The sequence below is a fragment of the Petaurus breviceps genome, unplaced genomic scaffold, assembly GCF_028583685.1.
Source record: "Petaurus breviceps papuanus isolate PSGF00001 unplaced genomic scaffold, PetGlider_PUasm1.0 220, whole genome shotgun sequence".
NCBI lineage: Eukaryota > Metazoa > Chordata > Mammalia > Diprotodontia > Petauridae > Petaurus > Petaurus breviceps.
Genome location: NW_027185876.1, coordinates 22909410 through 22931473, shown reverse-complemented (window position 1 = coordinate 22931473; position 22064 = coordinate 22909410). Strand labels below are relative to the sequence as shown.

At 39.0% G+C, this 22064-nt stretch overlaps 1 protein-coding gene across 1 annotated transcript in view; it reads left to right on the top strand.

The window, feature by feature from the left end:
- Window positions 1-21614, top strand: part of SELL (selectin L) — a 37046-nt gene extending 15432 nt beyond the window's left edge. Inside the window, exons 7-10 of the mRNA XM_069094743.1 lie at window positions 2788-2973; window positions 6798-6926; window positions 16861-16879; window positions 21257-21614. Coding sequence (XP_068950844.1) covers window positions 2788-2973; window positions 6798-6926; window positions 16861-16879; window positions 21257-21272 — 350 coding nt within the window. The 3' untranslated portion in view covers window positions 21273-21614. The remainder of the gene's footprint in view (window positions 1-2787; window positions 2974-6797; window positions 6927-16860; window positions 16880-21256) is intronic.
- Window positions 21615-22064: the final 450 nt, after the last annotated feature.

Here is a 22064-nt window from a genome sequence, read left to right as displayed (position 1 = left end):
ATGTAGAAAGGAAAAGCCATTGTTTTTAAAGCAGGGATAGGATGTGATTAGGACTATGAACTAAAGGAAAACTAATCTGTCAGGATGATAGTGAAGGCAAGATATTAGAAGTAGGTGAAACTGCTAGGAAACCATGACAACAACACTGAAAGACTTCTCAACCCCAGCCAGTTTAGGAACAGAGCCTGGCTTCAGAGGATTACTGGTGAGCAAGCCTCCCACCCCTTAGCAAAGAGATAGTGAACAAATCGCCCACATTACTAGGGACCCCTGAAGAATGGTCACACCCTCCATTGGACCCAGACAACCAAATTGCCAGGGACCCTGGCATGCTGAAATAATAGGAATGACTCAGATGGTATCATCAGAATATAGATGCCACTGACATTATGGTGTAAATTCATTACCATTCAAACCCTTTAGTGTCGCAACAGAATCATGACAGAGATGGAAGGTACTCTAGTGACTATCTGGTACTAGCTATGACTGAACAAGAATCCTCTCTATGACATCCCCAACAAAGGGTCATGCAACCTTTCTTTTAAGACATTCAGGGAGAGGGGAGCTCCTACCCCTCAAGGCAGCCCATTCTCCCTTCACATAGTTCTAATCAGTAGGAAGTTTTTCCTTAAGCACAAGTTTAAATCTATCTCTTTGTGACTTTTACCCATGGGTCTACCCTGGGGTTCAAAGAGAACAAGTCTGATCACTATTGAGTTCAATTAGAATAAGTCTAAATCTTATTGGGTCCAAGTAGGACAAGCCTGATGCCCATTTAAGATGGTAGCCCTACAAATACTTGAAAAGGGCTATCATGCCTTTCTCCTAGTCTTTTCTTCTCCAGGATAAACTTTCTCAATTCCTTCAATTAATCTTCACATTGAATGATCTCAAGGGTTCCTCTCTACTAACCTAATTGTCATTCTTTGGACACCTGATAGCCTGTCAATGTCTTTCCTAAAATATTATGTCCAGACCAAAAATAATAATGCCAATGTGGCCTGTAGGTTGATGGACATCAAAGCGTTAGAGATAAGGAGACCAAATTTGGGCAATTATGATACCATTAACAGCAATGGAGAAGTAAGGAGAAACAGGATTTTTTTTTCTGGCGGTGGGTGATGGGGGTACTGAAGGGGAGTTTGAATGTGTTGAGTTTGAAATGTTAACAGGACATCTATGTTTGAGCTTTCCAGTATTTGAGAGATTCATGATTTTTGTAGGTGTGAGTATTCCTTCCAATCAATCAATAAACATTTATTAAGTGCTTGCTATGTGTTAGGCAAAGTGTTAAGAAATAAGGATACAGAAAAAAGTAAAAATGGTTCTGGACTTCAAAGAACTTACATTTTAATGGGAGATCCCATATACATAAATTAGTGTATATAAGATAAATACAGAGTAGATGGTCTTAAAAGAAACAGCATTAGAAATGAAGAGGTAGGGGTGGGTGGGGAGGAAAAAGACTGAAACAAAGTCAGGGAATTTAAGAGTGAGAGTTTAGTAAGGAGATCATTCCCTCCATTGTCACAGATGGCAAACCTTCTATGATAGCAGCTGGTTTTTTTTTTTGAGAGTTGCTATGGTAGGAGATTTCATTGCTCTACAATTTGGTGACAACATCTGCAAATTCAGCTGGGCTGGTCCTTGGACAACCTATTCATAGTCAATCCTGGGCTCACAGAGTTTTTTCATCAGGGAAGGACATACCAGAACTTGTGTTTCACTAGTATAGCATTCAACGTGTTGAAGAATCACAGTAGGAGTGGAGGAGATAGCCAATAAGTAATGTTAAGTCCAGAGCTTATGAGAAAGATTGTTGATGGACATACAGATTTAGGAGTGATCAAAATAGAGATGATAATTAAAACTGTGGCACAGAATAAGATCACCAAGGGAGAAGTTACCATGAGAAGTAAAAAGTGTCAAGGATAGAACCTTGGGTAATGCCTATATGTAGAGGGTGGGATGAAGAGGAAGTGGAGTTACTGAAGAAAGCAGAGAAAGCTGTCGTAAAGGTAGCAAGAAAACCAGGTGAGTTTAGTGTTGTGGAAGTCAATGAAAAAATTAATATTAGCAAGTCAACAATGCCAAATGTTTCCAAAATAAGAAGAAGGATGAAGACAGAGAAAGGACCACTGGATTGGGTGAAAATAAATTTAAATGAGTTAAAGGTGGTACATAGGTATCCATGAGACAGAGATTTCAGAGTAGTCTCTAGAAAAAATGAAATGGTTCAAATTCGATCAAGAAAGTGAAGACAGGGGCAGCTAGGTGGTGCAGTAAATAGAGCACCAGCCCTGGAGTCAGGAGGACCTGAGTTAAAATCCGACCTTGGACACTTAACACAAAACCTAGCCATGTGAGCTTGGGCAAGTCACTTAACCCCAACTGTCCCTCCAAAAAAAGGCAAAAAAAAAAAGAAAGTGAAGACATACACTGGGGGCAGAAGCCCACCTTTCAGTTGTAGTGTTTCTCTCACCAAGGTGTTTTTCTTCTCCTGACTGTAGAATAGCCCCTGTTCTCCTAATGGGGTTAAATGCCAGGCAATGAATAACAAGGGGGATAGACAATATGGAAAAATTGTTGGAAAGATTTAGGATCAGAGAGCTAGAACTGGAAGGCACCCTAGAGGTTATATAGTCCAACCTCCTCATTTTTTGGATGAAGAAACAGGTTAAGTAAATTTCAAATTTGCTCTGGGAAATTCTATATTGAAACTCATAAATCATAGAAAGTCTCTGCCAGGTGACATGAATGTTTTCTCTTTTTTTATTGTTGTTGCAGGGACTCACTGTGAGCCTTTGATGACACCAGAATTGGGAATTATGAACTGTACTCACCCCTTGGGATATTTCAATTTCAGCTCCAAGTGTACATTCCGTTGCTCAGAGGGAATGTCCTTAATAGGTGCTGTGGAAACTACATGCGAAAGATCTGGAAACTGGTCATCTTCAAAGCCAATATGTGAAGGTAGGTCACTTTGCATAGATGTAACTAGTGACCACATGTGAGGCAATATGGATGAGCAGACATCAAGGAATTATATACTGATGACAACCCTGGCTGGTCAATCCTAGCTGACCTCTCATCTTTAGCATCTGCATGGCTTACTCTCATGTCCAACTGGACTGTTCGGTATACTGGTCTCTCACCTTGGCGTTCCATGACCTATCTTTGTGCTTCTTTCAGGGACAGAATGTGTTTTGCCTTTTGAAATCCCTCATTTCCTTCCATGTCAAGCTGTTTACAATGGGGAGGTTTTTTTTTCTTTTCTCATTCCTGAGGTGTTAGTTTCAACTCAAATAAGCCAGTCTACATTTGCCTGTTCACATACTGTAACTTCTTAGAAGAATGCAAGCTCCTTGACAGGAGAGACTGCCTTGTATCATTAGTGCTTAGCATGTCTTTTTTGTTGTTTTTTGACAAATAGTAGGTACTCAATGTTTTGGGGGATAAGTTTGGGTTATTTGACTATATGGTAATAATTTCATCTTCCTTTGTTTGCTATCAATTCCAGATATCCCTCTCTGACAATTTTCTTTGGTCAAGCCTGTGTTTCTCCTCTCCTTACCATTTATGGGACTTTGTAATTGCTTTGGAATCCTTTGAAAAAAATCATTTCCTACCTTGCTATCAGGAACCTATCTTTCTTTGTATATGGAAAGAAATCTATTACATTTTGCTACTGCTCTTCTTCCTCCTCCTTTTTATTTTTGTCTGTCTTTCTGTCTCTGTCTCTCTCTCCAGTCAAGGAAATTCAGTGATTCTCTTGTGTAATGTCTCAGCTCTTTTCTTCTAGCTTGAACAGTATCTGACTAAATTATTTCTGCCTCAGGTGCCTTCAGGTTCTCTCAGCAGTTTCTGACTGGTGATGAATCTCTATATTTAACTAGATTCATCATTGGAAGGCGTAGGGTGTCCCTGGAAGAGTATCACACCAGATATTACTGTGTTTCCCTGATAATAAGACATTGTCTTATTAATTTTTTGGACAGAAAAACACCAGAGGGCTTATTTTCAGGGGAGGGCTTATTTTCAGGGGGGGCTTATTTTAATGAACATTGACAGCAATTTTAATAAACAGGTAAATGTGAACAAAAAAAGTACCTTTATTCAATAAGCAAATCACTGGGGAAGAACAGGATGACACGCTCACTGCTGTAGCTCTGATTGGATGCAGCTCGGAGCGCGGCGTGCGTTTCACCCGGGGGGGGGGCGGTGCATACAGAGGGTACCATAATGCAACGTGTAGCGCAGGGGATCACCTTCACTACAGTAGCAATCTCAATAGGGCTTATTTTCGGGGGAGGGCTTATTTTAGAGGAATCTTACACAGTAAGGGGAGGGCTTATTTTTGGGATAGGTCTTATTATCGGGGAACATTTCCCATCAAAAGTCTGTGTCAATAAATACTTTTGGCAACAAATGTAGTAAAATCAACGTTGTAGGAACAGCATATGATCTACTAGCTACCTAGAAGCATTATGTTTCCACGAACACATCTTGTGCTTCCCTAGCTATGTGCCTTTGTGTCATTCTCTCTAACTATAGTGGTCCTATTCCCCTATCCATGTCCTTCCCCCCATTCTTTACCTATGGATCTAATTCATCCATCAAGGTTAAGCTCAGAATGCCATTTCTTCCATGAAGCCTTTCCCAATCACACGAATTCAAGGGTTCTTAATTTTTGTATCATGGACTCCTTTGGTAGATTGGTAAAGATAAATGAGACTGACAGACAGACAAATAAACAGATAGATCATAGATGACAGAGCATTTATTAAATGCTTACTATGTGCTAGGAATTTTGCTATGTGCTGGGAATACAAATATAAGCAAAAAGAAAGACAGTTTCTGATCCCCAAAGGTTTTTTAAAGTTCATAATTGAAGGAAGTGCTAAATTTCAGTGAAAATAAAGATGCAGGTTTTTCCTATCCATGTTCATGGACCCTTTTTGAAATCCAAGAACCTGTGTCTCATCCAAAAATGAACTCTAAGAGCACTTTGTAGCACTCTGATTACACTTGTCCCATCAAGCCTTACCTTATAGTTATTTGTGCATGTTTCACCTTCCCTACAAGAATATAAACCATTTGAGGGCAGGAATAATTTCTCATACATATTTGTGTTCCCCACAGCATATAGCATAGTAGGTACTCAAACAGGTATCATTTGTTGAATGAATAGGGAATGGAAAGTGTCTACCAGGCACTTGTATGAATTAGGAGAGAAGTGTGAAATAAGACTGGAAAGGGAGGTTGTAAGCCTTATTGCTAAGTTGTATTGGAAGAAAATTGAGAGAAAATTGGAGAAAGCTGACTAAGGGTAGATGTCAGTAAAAATCCTTCTTATCACTTAAAGGAACCTTTTAGAGTGTACTTGAATGACTTGTTCCAGAGTACTTTGAGGTGCCTGTCTGCTCATTTGAGAGAGGGACAGAGGCTGCTCCCCTGGGGCTGGAGATATTGCAGACAAACACTTCTCAAGTTTTCTTCTCTTAGCTCTTATCAGGTGTAGTCCCAACTCTCTGTTGCTTTTCACCTCCACCTTGCCACACCCCTCAGTTCCTGGTCATTTTTTTTTTTTTATTCCTGAGTGATTAAAACATTGTATTTGAAAATCAAAACATTCATCTAAAAATGCTTATAGAGACAAATGGTTGGAGAATCTGAATTCTTCTCTGGGCAATTCTTAACTCACAGTTAAGAATTCCCTTCACAGTTTCTTAAGGATGAGGTTACGGACTCATCCTTTTGCTTCCTTTAGTGACAAGGACAAGTAGAGAATGGAGTACGTTGTCATTCATTGTACTAAGGGGAATTTAAAGCATCTGCTCATTATAATAGTAGCACTTTTAGGTTTGCAAAGTGCTTTACATATATCATCTCATTTGATCCTTAACACAATTACTGAAGCAAGTACTATTATAATCTCTAGTTTATACACAAAGAAACTGACGCATAGAGACATGGAGTGACTTGCCCAGGATTATAGAGCTAGTAAATGTCCGAGGCAGAATGTCAACTCAAGTCCCTTTGACTCTGTCTATTTGCCAATGCAACAACCTATGGAAGCTTGAATTGAAGGGGATCAAAACTTCCCAAAAGTAATGGGAAGTCAATGAAATGTCTCTTGACTTGTTGCCTGATTTCTTTTAGACCAAACTTAATTTCTTTCAGTCCTTGATCACACAGGTATGCTAACTTGCATGTCTTATATTATAATAATGGAACTTCTTATTTTCTTTGGACACTCAGTTGCATTTGAAGCCATATTTGTTGTCCCACTGCTCTTCACACTCTTGGTTCCCAATGCTGATGCAATGCTGTGATGACATATGGAAACCACCAAGCATTTCTTGAGTGAAATACCGAGATAATATCTCTCTCCTAGGAATCTCTAGAAAAGGAATCTCTTGGAAAGGATAGTATTTCATGGGTCACAGGTTAAAAACCCAGTGATCTAGGCAAAGAATAGCTTGGATTGGCAAGTCTGAACCCTGGTCTTGTCTCTTTCATGGAGTCACAAATGCCATCAGACAGACTTAGTTTCCTTATTTATCATATGGTGGCAAGGGGGAAAATACATACCTTACATATTCTATAAACTCTGCTATAAAGTATTAGGAGTTTCCAAAATAGGAACAATGGAAATGCAATGTGCTCCATTGGAATGTGGATTTAGAGATAAAGGAACTTTAGAGGTCACTGAGTATTTTACACGTGAATGTTTATACTACCAAGGGAGAACATGATCACTGTTATCATGCATGTCCTGTTGTTTTCTCTTTTAGGGTCAAGAAATATTCTATCACCCATCAAAGAGGGTAACTACAATCCTATCTTCATTCCCCTGGGGATTGTGGTCACTTCTTTCTGTGGGCTGTCATTTATCATCTGGTTGGCAAGGAAGCTAAAGAAAGGTATGGGAACTTAATCTTCTATGTGGAAATCAGAAAGGATTGTGGGAATACACAAAGGAAGTAAAAATGTCAAAATTAATATTACTTCTAGTTCCTTCCATATTGATTCTATGATGCAATTTATTCATACTAATTTTATAATCTGTTTGCTTCTCTTAAAGCCACCTTGCTCTGAGTTAGTTTAAAGGTTTAGTTAACAGAAAAACTGTTATCTATTATACTTCATCTTTAAAGGCCTACAAAGTAATTTGATATTTTTCCATAAGAAATATCATTCATCCTTGCCTGTCCTTCTACAAATAAGGAGGTTATTACTTCCCTAAAAACCCTAGGCACCAGGGAGTCTACTAACAAGGTCTGCCAGATGCAGATGGGTCCCATGAAACAATTAACATTCCTTAATTGTCAGAGAAGGGTGGTTACTAGTCCCACATAGGTGCTAGCCCACTTTCTTTAAAATAACCAATCATGTTGTCTCCACTCCCAAGTTTACCGTGTAATCAATCACATTGTCTTCCCCACCTAACCAACTTGCATTTCCCCAAATTATATTAAGGCTGGTGAGTCCTTTGGTCACTGAGATATGCCATTGACCCAATTTATTGGCTACTGCTGTGCTAATAAATTGATAATGCTCAGACCATTGTCTCTAAGTTTACCTTAACTTTCAAATACAACAGAAGAAAACACATAAACACTTAAGAAACTGAACACAGTAGGTTTAGATAAAGTCTCAACTGAGAAATACACATACAGTTTCAGGTTCTGTAAAGATCAATTGGTCTTGGAAATAATCAGAACTTCAAATGCTCTACCCTCACGTTCATAATTTTTAGAACCAGTCAACTGAATGATGCAATTTATTTAACTTATACATGGTGCAAATTCTGACTGGAAAATACACAATCCTAGAACTTGTTTTCCTGCATTTTCATGCTGAGAGTTCACTCAGATTGGATTTAACTCAACAAACATTAATTAGGGACCTACTACAGGAAATGTGTTAGATGAGGTATTGGTAGATACCAAGATAAACCAAGAAACAGTTCCTTGTTTCATGGAGGTTATTGGAGGATCGAAAACTGTCAAATATCAATATCTGATATATGATATTCAAATAATCAATATTGTATATTCAAATAATAGTATGATTAGTAGGTATAGGGGAGCCTGTGATTACTTTGGCATGAGAAACTCCTTTTGCCAACGAAGGTCAGCAAATTCTCTGCCTATAGCACTTAGCTGTGATTTATTAGAGTCACATAGACAAATCTTGTCAAAGATAGAACTTGCATTTGGATTTTCTTGGCTTTGATGTAAACTTTTCATCCCCTACACCAGAGGCATCAGATATGAGACCAGTTGGCTGAATGTAGTCCACAATATTCCTGAGTGTGGGCCAAACCATATTAAAATTAATTGATGATATTTAACAAAATAAATAGAAATGCAATAAAACACAAATAATATCACATTCTAAAACTAAGTCAATAGGTGGTCCACAGTGATACTTATGTATGGATTCCTGACCCCCATTTCTATTAGAGTTTGACTTTACTGCCTCATACCATGCCACTTTTCTAAGTACATAGGAAAAATCTAAAATAAAACGGTTTAACAAATTCTAAAGGTATTGCTTCATTATAGTAGAGTAAACAGAGTAATGGAACTAGAGTCAAAAGATCTAAGTTTGAATCCCAGCTCTGTCATTTACCATGAGAACTTGGGCTATCAATCAATAAACTAGGATTTATTAAGGACCTACTATCTACCAGGCACTAGAGATACAAAAAAAAAAGAGCAAGTCTCTGCCCTCAAAGAGCTTACATTCTACAGGAGGGAGAAATTGTGTAAATACATAGATAAATACAAAATAGGTACAAGGTGACTTTTTTTGAGGGGGATGACATTAGCAGCATGGAGAGTTAGGAAACATCTCATGGAGAAGATGGTGCTTGAACTGAGTCTTGAAGCAGACAAGGGATTCTGAGAAGTAGAAATGAGAGAGGAGTGCATGCCTGGCATTGGGAACAGCCAACGAAAAGGCAAAGAGACAATAAATGGGGTGTTTGCATTAGGAACAATAAGGCAGTTTTGACTGGACCATCAGAAATATGAAGGGCAGTAATGTGAAAGAATACTGAGGAGCTAGATTGGAACCAGGTTGTGAAGGGTTTCAGAAGTCCAACAGAGGAGTTTATATTGATCCTATGGGCAATGGGGAGCCTTTGCAGTTTACTGAGGAGGAGAGTAATGTGGTCCAAACTTTCTTTGTGACAATCACATTGGCAGTTGTGTGGTGGATGGATTGGCATGGGGAGAGATCTGAAGCAAAGCTGCTAATTATGAGGTTATTGTAATTATTTAGGTGAGAAGTGGTAAAGGCATGAACTAAAGTGGTGGTTTGTGGATGGATGGATAGAGACAGATGTAAATATATTGAAGAGGTACAAATAACAAACTTTGGCAACTGATTATATATGTGGGATGAACAAAGGTAAGGTAAGCAAAAGCAAGGTTATAAATTTGGGTCAATGGAAAGGTAGTGATATCCTTAATGCAAGTAGAGAAACTGGGAGGAGAGGAGAGTTTGAAATGAACACTATTTGGTTCTGATTTAGACATATAAGGCTCAGAGGCCTACAGGACAGTTAGTCTGAAGAATGCAGTAGGAACTTTTTGGTCCCAGTTGAGATTAGAGAGCCTAAGTCTGGTGTGGGACTGGAGATCAGGGGAGAGACTGGGTTGAATATAGTGATATGGGAGTCATCTGCATATAGCTAAATACATGTGGGCTGATAAAGTCACCAATAAATAGACTATAGAGAGAAAAAAGAAGGGGGAGTAGGAGAGAGCTTTCAGGGTAAATCCACAGTTAAGGATAGGAGTGTTATACACACAATGATCCAATGAAGGTGTGATCAGATGGGTAGGAGAGAAACCAAGAGAGAGCAGTGTCCCAAAATCTCAGTGAAGAGAATGTATTTAGGAGAATAAGGTAGTCAGAAGGGTCAAATACTGCAGAGAGGTCATCAAGTGGAGGGTTGAGAAAAGGTCATTAGGTTTGGCAAAGAAGAGATCATTGGTAAGAGTTGAGTGATAAGATCAGAAACCAGAGAGATTGCAAGGGGGGGGGGTGAGAGGTGAGAGGAAGTGAAAGCAATGATTGTGTAGTAGCTTTTTTTTTTTGTTTTTTTTTTTTTTGCTTTTTGGAGGGCAATTGGGCTTAAGTCACTTGCCCAAGTTCACACGGTTAGTTTTTGTGTTAAGTGTCCGAGACCTGATTTGAACTCAGGTACTCCTGACTCCAGGGACAGTGTTCTATTCACTGCGCCACCTAGCTGCCCCATGTAGATAGCTTTTTCTAGGAGTTTGAGAAAGATACAGAGTAGTGGCTAGAGGGGTTAGAGAAGTTTTTTTTCTTTTTTTGGACAAGTCAAACGAGTACATTTGAAAGCAGCAGGGAAGGAATCAGAAGATATAGAGAGATTAAAGATTGGAGAGAGAGGTGATGATTGTGGGGGGAATCTGCTGGAGAAGGCAGAAGGGACGGCATCAGGGGTATATACCACGAGATCTAATCTAAGAGCTTAAAAGTTCCAGGTCAGAAAGCCAACAAACAACAGTGCACTCTGACAACACCTTCTAAGTCTGTCCTTATTTCTCCCACATATGTCAGCCTAACAAATTAATATAATCTTTAGCTTAATCTGGAGTTTATTAATGACCTATTCATACAGGAAAATTTTTTAACATCTGATTTATACTTTATGGATATATTCAGGCCTGAGTGAGAGAAAGACCAGTTGGGATTAGAGAGCCTAAATTTGCAATGCACCCAGGTTTCCATAACTTAATCTAGCAATCCTCAGGGGCTTCAAGATCAGGAACAAATATTATGGATGGTGGAGGTTACTTTGTATTGAGGATTACCAGGCCAAGGACAAGAGGGCAAGGAATTGATTGATGGAACAGAGAACAAATTTGAAATGACTGACCATTTCAATTAAATTGAATACATATTTATTAAGTGCCCACTATGTTACAGGTGCTATGTTAATCACTGGGGATATAAAAAAAAGGCAAAAGACAGTCCCTGCCCTCAAAGAGCTTACAGTTTAATAGGGGAGAAAACATGCAAGCAAATCTATACAAAAGAAGTTATATACAGGATAAACAGAAAATAATGAACAGAATGAAGGCATTGGAATTAAGAGGGGTTGGGGAAGGCAGAATCCCTCTAAGAGGGGGGATTTTATTTGGGTCTTAAAGGAAGACAGGGAGTTCAGTAGTCTGAGTGGAGGAGAGAGAGTGTCCCAGGAATGGGGGACAGCCAGAGAGAATGTTCCAAGCTGAGAGATGGATGTCTTGCTTGTGGAGCCATCAGGAGGCCAGGGTCACTGCATTGAAGAGTATGTGTTGGGGAAAAAGATGTAAAAAGGCTGGAAAGGTAGGAGGGGATTAGGTTATGAAGGGCTTTGAGTGCCAAACAGTGCGTAATGTATTTGTTCTTGGAGGCAACGGGAAACCACTGAATTTTATTGGGTAGGAGGGTTTGACATGATCTTGGAGGCTGAATTGGAGTAGGAGACTTACAAGACCCACAAGCAGCCTACTGCAAGAGTCTATGTGTGAGGTGATGAGGGCCCGGACCAGAGTGGTGGCTGTGTCAGAGGAGAGAAGGGGCATATTCAGGAGATATTGCAAAGATGAAATCAGTAGACCTTGGCAATAGCTTGGATATGGGGAGTGAGAGATAGTGAGAAGTCCAGGTTGTGTCCAGTCTCCTAGGTTGTGAGCCTAAAGGACTGGAAGGATAGTGTTGCCCTCTATGGTAATAAGGAAGGTAACAGGTTGGGAGTGAAGTATTAGGGAGAAAGATAAGGAATTCTATTTTGAACATACTGTATTTAAATACTTGGATTCTTGCTCATTCTTTTTCATTGGATACCCCTCATTACCTTAAAAGACCAAATACCCCTGGAATATATTCTGTGGACAGTGGAAGTCAATTCCAGATTTTTTTTTCTTGCCAATCCCTAAATTTTATTCTGAATTCATTGTGCTGGTGGATGAAGAACTGTGAAGGATGTACTGACTTCAGTGTATTTGTATTTGTATCTCCTTGCTACCTAGCCTCTCTGGGAGGGAAAAGATGCCTGGAGAAAAAGGCAGAAGGGTGGGGACAGATGTACCAAAGTAGTTTATACCAGCTCAGAAGGGACAAAACAGAAATCGAAAACCACCAAAAAAGAAAAAAAAATCCGAGTACCACTCCCATAGCTCTGACTCACCTCACCTTTTAAGTGTGTTACAACCTGAAGTGCTAACTAAACCTGTTATTTCCAAATCACACTTTTAAAAGCAAGTTCTATGCAAAAATGAATCACTTTCAATGTTTCTGTCATAAAATTTTAAAAAGACCACTTAAACGTGGTTAGCAGAAAAAATATAAGATAGTGAAGCTAAATTGTGCATTTGAAAGAAAGGCACTAAGGCCCCAAATGGTCCATTGGTGAATGAGTATCATCCGCCACCCAGCAACCTTTCTTTTGACAAATGCTGTCTTCCTATTGGGTTGCTATTTGAAATTCTTCAATATCTAATTCATTAATCAGTCCTACTCACAGAATGCTACCCTTTAAAAATGATTTTCGATTAGTGGGTTCCCATGTGTTGTCCATAGGCTGCCAGGGGTCTTTAAAGGCCCTCCAGGTCACTCATGGTATAGTCCAAAATGCAATCATAGGACATTCTGGGCAACTTTTTCAGTCAGGGTGGTTGAGTGGTACTCTGGGTAATTACAAATCTACTAAATGCATCTAAGACACTCAGATTGATGTGTCCACTGCTATCAGCTTTGATAAGGATGTTCATCCTGAACCTGCCCTCAGGTATAGGTCAGAGGAGGCCAGAGGAAGGAAGATCGTTATGGAGTTCCTTATCAGAGGAGATCTCATCTACCTTCTACCCACTATTGCCCACCCTACACCCACCCACATGAATCAGAACAGTCCATTGGAACAAATGTTAACCTTAGAAGTGGAATCTTGGTTCAAATACCATGCTTAGTTCAAATCCCAGACCTGCCCCATGTATCTTTGTGACTTTGGATAATTCTCTTAACTTGGGGCCTGAATATCCTCATCTGTGAAACAGGGGGAGGGAGATTAGATTAGATCATCTTTAAGGATACTTTCAGTTCTAAATTTATGATCCAGCTTGAACATGATGAGTTATATGAGGTGATCTTCAATTGTTCTTCCAGTCTTAAATCTGATCCTATGATCTCACAGCCCCCTATCAACTCTCACTGCACCCTACAACCCAGAATAAAAATGGTAAAGGAATTGGGGAGTTTCCATGTATCATCTAGGGGCTCTACTTTTCCTCCTGGCCACAGGTTGTCCTCCAAAAGCAGTTCAAGGACCCCTGGAGTAATCATTTGCCTAGATAGCCTTTAAGGACTTTGAATAAGGAGATGCTTTACTTCTACATTTCAATCATCTACATTTCAATCTCACATGAACACTCTGAGCCTGTGTTCTCCAACAAGGAGTTTGGCCAAGACTGAAACTGGCAGCAATGAGAAAGGTGGTAGGTTGGTTTCTCTTTTTTTCAGTTTTCTCCCCCAGAGTAATTTCTGTACAAGATCTCAGACAGATAGCATGATGATTGACATGCCACCACTGTGGGAATTTCAAAGTGGGGGCAAACAGGAAACAGATAACAGCTAGATTAGTTACAGTTATGCCAACGAAGAGAAGAGACGCCCAGAAAGATCACAGAACTCACAGGTAGTTAGGACTATCATAAAGCTGCATTTAAAATGCTCAGATTTAGAAAAAAAATGCTCCCCGTCAGATTATAATCTCTTTAAGGACAAGGATCATGCCTTATTCATTCTCCTCCCCTCCCACAGAACTTAATACAGTGTGCTGCACATAGTAGGTGCCCAATAAATATTTGTTGAGTTCAGTTCTAACATAGGCAGTCCCAATTTAGTAACAGGATAGACTTGCAAGAGTTTGTTTTCAAGCAATTACTTAGAACTCAAAATAGGTTTCTTCATAACAAGAGTGCTGCTAATGGCAGTTAGCAAATTAGACCTGAGGTGGTTATTTAAATAAAAATATAACTGAATACATGTGCAATGAAAACATAGTGAACGATTATGTTGCAAATATATGGTTATTTCAGTTATCTTATGTGCTAGCCTGGGAACTTAACTAGTTTGTAGCATTGCTTTTCTGTGAAGAAAAATGCAACACCCTGTGGTTCAGGGAATAAAGCAATGTGAAAATTCTCGGAATTTGTCTTTCTCCTCTTCCTTCTGCAGGGAGTTAGGGGAAAGAGGAGTTTGACTCAGCAATGAAAGAACCCGATGGGACAGAGAAGGTGATTAAAAAGTCAGAGGAGTCTAAGAGAATTAAGAATGCTGAAGAAACTTGGGGAAGGAATGTGAGAAACTGAAAGGAGGGAGGTCCAAGGGTGGAAACTAGGGATTGATAGAAAGGCTCAATCCCTATACAATCCTTCAGAGCTCCACCAAGAGCCACTAACCTAGGCAAGATCTTTGAGATCTAGTCCTGGGACCATTTCCCTTCCTCTCCCCTCCATGCACATCCCCACTAGGAGAGAATGTCATAGCTTCGGTAATAATTTTTTTTTTTGCTTCCCAACCCATGATGAGAACAGAACACTGGAGGGTACCACGAAATGCCTTTCCCCTTAACCTTTGCTTAGCTGGTTCCCTTTTATATAATAAGAAGGGGATATAGTGAATTGAAGTACACTTTTCAGTTGCCTGTATCGCAAAGACTGTTTGAGCATCTACACAAATCAGAACTCATACTTTTCTCATCACTGTAAGGTCAGTCAGCAAGTAGCAGAGGCGAAACTGAGGCAGAGGTGCTTTAGGGCCAACTTTCCTTGCTTGCATAATAACAGAACCAGAATAAAAACTTAAATCCCCAACCACATGTGACCTGAATCCACCACTGGCCTTCATTCAAACTAACGCAGTGTTGTGTATGTTTTGTGGTTGGGAGAGTTTTCCACATGAACCAATGCACAGGATGAGAATAGGGCTTGAAACTAAACACATACCCACTTAGTTCCCTTTTCTCTAAAAATAAGCTCCCTCTATAGGACTGGGCCCTTAGTGATATACAGCTGTAGCTTTCATTGTTTTTTACTTGAGAGAAAAGCACATAAAAACAGGCAATATAAAATTTAGAATGAATGAATGAATGAAAATCCCTTATTCAGGGCTTATTAGGCAGTGGGAATAAAACCTTGAGCAGTTCACATTCTACTGGAGGAGGGAGAGACCCGCTGCAAGTCAGATACAGCATAGCAGAAAAGCAGATTATATACTTTTATTAAGGCTTTTTCTACTGATAAAAGCGTATTTCTCCTTTGATCTTTGCCTCTTGCTTAAGCTTCTTGAGGGCAGAAACTTTTGTTTTTGTCTGTTTATTCCTAATACCCAACAGTAGTAAGACTACTTATAGTTACGGCAATGAAGAAAAGCCCAGAAAGATCACAGAATTCATAGGTAATTTGGGTTACCATAAAATAGTAGATGGAACAAGCTAGTGGCATCATAGTGCACAGAGCACTGAGCCCGAAGTCAGGAAGACTCATTTTCCTGAGTTCACATCTGGCCTCAGACACTTCCTAGCTGTGTGACCCTAGGCAAGTCACTTACCCTGTTGCCTTAGTTCCTCATCTGTAAAATGAGCTGAAGAAGGAAATGGCAAACCTCTCCAGCATCTTTGCCAAGAAAATCCCAAATGAGGTCACAACGAGTCAGATAAGACTGAACAACAACAAAATAGTTGCATTTTGAATGAGTGTATTATTTGCATCTGAGTCTCATTATCAACAAAATGCATGTTGGGAAGAAATTTTCCTCCTGGGGCTATTTATCCAAAGATCTTTTTGCTCCTGCTTCCCCTAGAGAAAGAGTTCTTAACCTAGGTTTCATGGTCCTCTAAGGGGTCACATTTAAGGGGATCCATTAATCTGCAGGGGAAAAATAAATATTTATCCAATGTAATTTTTTGTATTCCTTTTTTGTATATTGTATTATGTTATTTTGCACTATAGTATTTATTTTATTGTATGCATTTAAAGACACGATTCTGAGAAGGGGTTCATAGTTTTTAACAGATTGTCAAAGGGTTCCATGACACCAAAAAAGTTTAAGAAGTTTTCCTAGAGCAAGAGTTGGTTCCAAAGGATCAGAGATTTAGAGCTTGAGACAACCTAGTCCAACTCTCTCATTTTATAGATGAGGAATCTATAGGAAGATTAAGCAATTTGCCCAAGGTCACGCAGGGAGCAGGGAACAAAGCCAGGATTTGAAGTCTGGTTCTCTGATTCCAAATGAAAGGCTCTTCCCATTGTATGACAGTTTCTAGGGAGGCACAATCATTGTCATACTGAGTCAGACCCGTGGTCCCATCCAGACCAGTATTCCCTGTCACTCTGAGTATTTAGAGCTTGAAGGGACATTAGTCTTTCAATTTGTCCAATTTTCTCACTTTATAGATGAGGCCTAGAACAATTGGGTGGCCTGCCCAAGTCTTCCACCCAAGTCTTCTGACTCCAAACCTACTCCATTACTCATCATTACCTGTAGTCAAATACTGATAATGGTACCGACAGTTAGATTACATTTGTTAGGTCTCTTAAAATTAATATCTCTGACTAGTAAGCTTAAAAAGGAAAATATTCCAGGCTTAGCACTGTCTATGGAGTAGTCATTTAGTAAAGATTTAATTGAATGGAATTTTTAAAAATAGGTGGAGATGGAAAGGGGGAATCTCTCTGAAACCTTCCTTAATAAAAGTATGATACATCTTGGTATCATTTTTCTGACCTATTTTTGTTAATGACATTTATTTCTTTTTGCCCCCATTGACAGGCAAGAAGTCTTCCAGAAGGTAAGTGTCTTTCCTCAATAACCTTCCTCTGTTGAGATGTTTTTTAATCTCTCACTTCTCTTGGGCCCTTCCTTGCCTTGCTAAGGATGTCTTCCTATCTGTAACTGAGCTGTTCATTCATGCTTATCCCAAAAGGTGCATGCTTCTGGCCCAACTGAAGTTAGCAGGTGGAACTGACAAGAACATCCTTCTTAGGGTTTATAGAATAAAAAACCTAAAACTTATCCATTTACAGCAAGGATATGTTTGCATGATACATCTTGTTTAAATTTGGGGACACTTTCTAGACTGTCCAAGATATCCCTTTGAAGAAGGCAATTCTAGAGATTTATTTTTGCTTACCCTAAAGAAGGTAAATGCCCAAACTTAAGGTCCATGTAAACATTAACTTTAATTTAACATTAAAAATTAATTTACAAGAGGGATTGCTAAATTGTCTTTCTTTAGTTTTCAGGGTAGTGGATAAAGGTTTTTTGTTTTTTGAGATTTTAGGAAGAAACATGTTAGGTAATAGGTATTGTTGAGATGAGAATTCGGAAGTGTCCTAAGTGGTCAAATAGAAAGTATGCCAGGTCTCTGGGGAGTCTGGGACAGAAGCTAGACCATAAGAAGGTAATTTGGTCTTGAAGGATTTAGTAAATATTGCTTGCTAGTGTAGATGGTTTCTCTCCCCTTCCCCCCACTCTATTCTCCCCAACCCACCCAACTTTGTGGGTCATGTGGGAATGGTAGGGTTGGCAACTGATAACATCTACAGATTTATTTCCTGGCCACACCCACTGTGTCAAAGATTTGCCTGGTATCAGGGGACAAGCTGCCAGCTGCAAAAACCCCAGCTACTGAAATTGCTTCCAGATGAAAGCAGTTCAACCAATTAATATTTATTAATTTCCCTTGAGGAACACAATGGGCATGCAGGTGGGAAATTTAAATGTACCAATATTAAATTAAAATTTAAAAAATGATAGAATTGTAAGCTCCAGAAATCAAATTAATCCTGACCCTGTGGTTCTGGGGTCACCACAGTAAGCTATGGCAGGTGGCATGATTAATATTAGAGCATTGGTCTTGAAATCAGAACCAAGTTCAAATCCTACCTCTGACACCAATGTCAGCTGTGCAACATAATCAATCAATTAGCATTTATTAAGAACCTTCTATGTACCAGGCAATGTGCTAAGCACCGGGGATACAAAAAGATGCGAAAAACAGTCCTTTCCCTCAATCTCTCTAAGCCTCCCCCAATTCTTTAATAGTTAAATGAGTTTTTGATGAGGTTGCCTGCAGAAGCTAGTCTTCACAGTTAGGGAAATTGTAGACCCCTGAAAAATTATTTTGCATTTATTTTATGTGTATTTTATAGCTACTAATTTGTATCAATATTGTTCCCCATCCCTCCTAGTAAAAGATAAACTTTTAAAGTTCACACATAGACTATTTTATTTTTGTTTTTACATCCCTAGCTTGTGGAACAGAACAACTCCTTAATTAATGCTTATTAAATTGAACCATCTTTGATATGCTTTTTGATATGCTCAAGATGTATGGTCCATTGGTTCAATCAATGCTTGTTGATTGACTATCCAATTTATAAGTTACTGTTTCTTGAGCATTGACAATTCAAGGTATTGGGATAGGTGCAGTGGGAAATACAAAGAAGTGTAGAACTTGTCCTTTTCTCCATCTTGTTGGGGAGCTAGATATCTGTGCAAAAAAATTAATAACAATTTAAAACTAGGGAATTCTAGGGTGAGGAAACCCATTTTATGAGGGTCAGTTGGCACCTTCTGTATAAGTCCAAGTCTTCAAGAGTTCATTTAGGCATTGAGATACCAAATGAGTTGCCCATGGTCATACAGTCACAGTATGGGGTCAAAGGTAGAACTTGAATAAGATAAGATTATATACACACACACACACACATAGTACTTTGCAAAACATACAGTGTTATAGAAATATTACTTATTTTTATTATCATTTATCATTATAATAATGATGATGATTATTAACTTTGGTATTTCTGGCTTCAAGGCCAGGGTTTATCCATTCTACAACTCAAATGCTTCTAACAATGCTAAATATTTAGACGATGATGTCAGAATGGAGAACCAATTGTTAACTCTTCAAAGAGAGAAGAAAAAACATTTTTCAACTGGTATTGGACAAAAGCTGGGTAGCTGACTAAGGGAGAAGTGTAGAAAACACATCAAAACTGTAGGGATTCTAACTTGTTGGAATTGACTTGTTTACCTGCAGGGACTTTCTAGTCTCTTCAAGGAAGAAGGGGAAAGTCAGAAGGAAGGAGAAATCACTGAGAGTCAAAACCAACAGTGGTTTCATTCTCAAAAAGCTATTTTGACTTGGATCAGTAGTGGAATTGATTTGAGATGGTGAGAGATTGAGTGTCATAAAGTAAATATCAGTTTTGTTTGAGGCAGAATTGCACCATGTTCCTGGAAAGGCCAAAAGGGAACCAAATATAGCAAGTCTTTGAGACCACAGTCAAACCAGGACCCAGGTTCCCAGGCCCTGTATTCATTGTGAACTTGAGCTGTTTGAGAGCAGCTGCAAAAATGCTTGCCAGTGAAAAGATCAAAGCTCTTGGGAAAGAAAAAAAAAAAACACAAAACCCCAAGTTTCAGAAACACCCTCATCTGATGTTGGGCATTGTATCTTCCTGTGTATCTTGTCTCTTAGGTGATCGTTTGCCCAGGTAGAATAGACACTGAAAATGCAACAAAATAGTAAATAGAATTTGTTCACAAGAGTCAAAATAGACTATGGGTTAAAACCACAAATGCCCAGCAAGTCATAGGGTGTTAATAGACACCATCCAGCCAATAGGGATGAAAGGAAATTGACTGACATTCAGTTCATAACCCTTGATATTAGAAAACACGAAAGCAAATCAGAAATTAGTTAGGGGGCAGCTAGGTAGTGCAGTGAATAGAGCACTGGCCCTAGAGTCAGGAGGACATGAGTTCAAATGCAACCTCAGACACTTAACATAAAAACTAGCCCTGTGACCTCGGGCAAGTCAATTAACCTCCAAAAGAAAAAGCAAAAAAAAAAATTAGGTGCTTGTGGAACTGGGAGTGGAGTTTTCTGAACACTGGCAGAGTAGCATTATTTTACCACTTGTTTGTTCTCCAGCCAACACTGAATAATGGCACGTCGAGCATTGAACAATGATGTCTGTTTTGGGGGAAAAAAACAACCCCAATAAAGTTCAGAGGTCATATAGGAAAAATTGCAGAAATTATAGAAAGAGCACAGTTTGAGTCCCAGCTCCACTTCTCACTAACAGTGTGACCCTGGAGAAAACAATAAACCTCTTAAGGCCTCAGTTACTTTGCCTCTTGGCCTTTTCCACTCATGCCATACCTTCTTGCTTGGAATGGCCTCTCACTGCTTCTCCAGCTATCAAAAACCCTTCCCAGTTTATGTACCCCACCTGTGCTATGAAATCTACCCTGAGAATTTCTACCCAAAGTTCTTTGAATTCCAGGGACATCTTGTATCTGTCCTATTCATTTGTCACCTATTCATTTCTTTAGGATTATTATTATTTTTCTTGCCCAGATATCTAGTTCTTCAACCAGATGTATGGTAAGCTCTTTGGAGGGAGGGACAAGTCTTACACTTTACATTTCCCACTGCACCTATTCCAATGCCTTGCATTGTCAATGCTAAAGAAATAGTATCTAATAGATTGTAAAGTCAATCAACAAGCACTGATTGAACCAATGGACCATGTAGCTTAAGCATATCAATTTCAGTTCAATTCAATAAGCATTTATTAAGGAATTGTTCTATTCTGGATGCTAGAGATGTAAAAAACAAAATAGTCCCTTAAAATTTTTATATACCCTATACCAATGAAATGACAAGTTCCTTACTCTTATCCCTAAGTCTTACACTTATTCTTAATACCTTATTACTTACTTACCTCTCAGGGTTGATGTAAGTCTCAAAAGAGAAAATGTATGTAAAGAAAGTAATCTGCAAACTTAACACATTTACATGCCAGGTGTCAGCATATAAATGAGAGATAGTTTGCTGCAGGGAATAGAGAGATTTGAGAGTAAGGAAGATCTGAGGTCAGTTCTGCTTTTGACACATACCGACTGAGGGATAAGAGCAAGCTGCTTAAACTGTCAAGGCCTCACTCAACTCTCCAAGAGTCTAAGTTGCAGAGGACTTGCTGATCTGTATTGGCAGAGGGAGTTTTCACACTGGGAGTTCCCTATCCCAACGAAAACACAGGTCCAGTCCAAAACAAATTCTTTCTAGTATTTTCTATAGGATTTGTATGAAAGATCCTAGGAATATTCAGTCTCATGTTTAATTCACAATCTTCTGCTTTTTCTTTGACAGGGCTGACCTGTACTAAATTGCTACTTGTTAGAGAAAAATCGGAGAACGTTCAGACACTTCAATCAACTTTGTGAAAAAGGACTAGAAGTTCTGGGTGGAGCTGTATGCATTGGAAGATGATATTGATGGTGTTTTTGTCCATATCAATGGATCATCCCCACTGTGTTCCTTCTGATGTATACTATTTTTTTGGTAATTATCTGCAGACATGACCCATAGATTTGTTACCTTATATATTTTTATGCCTATGCATTTATTAAAAAAATCATTTCAGATTTCAGGAAGAAGAGATTATTTCGAAAAATAAAGACATTCAATTATGGCTCAATGCCAATTCTACTTTGCAAATACAATAAAATGTTGTTTTATAGAAGGTCTTATTTGATCACGGATTTGATAAATGGTAGTGGAAAGACCATTGGATAAGGATTCCAAAGACATGAGTTCCAAACTCCCCTTCAGAAACTTGCTGTGTGGCTTTGAGCAAGTCACTTAATCTCTTTTAGTCTCAGTTTACTCATCTGTAAAATTGGCATTATTATATATTATAATGAGAAGCAGTATCATGTGATAGTTATCGAGGGTGAGCCTTGGAGTAAGGAAAACCTGTCTCTGACATGTTCTGGCTAAGTGACCATAGGAAAGCCATTTGTTTCCTCAGTGCCCTAAGGCCTGTCTCTTAGAGGGTATTTTGCAAAAGAGTTGGAGGGAATTCCCACATTAGGAGTTTCCCATGTTGATGACTAGTCATAAATATATTGGGTATAGGGTCCTCCTAGTGAGGAAACTCTGTCAACAATGGACATCA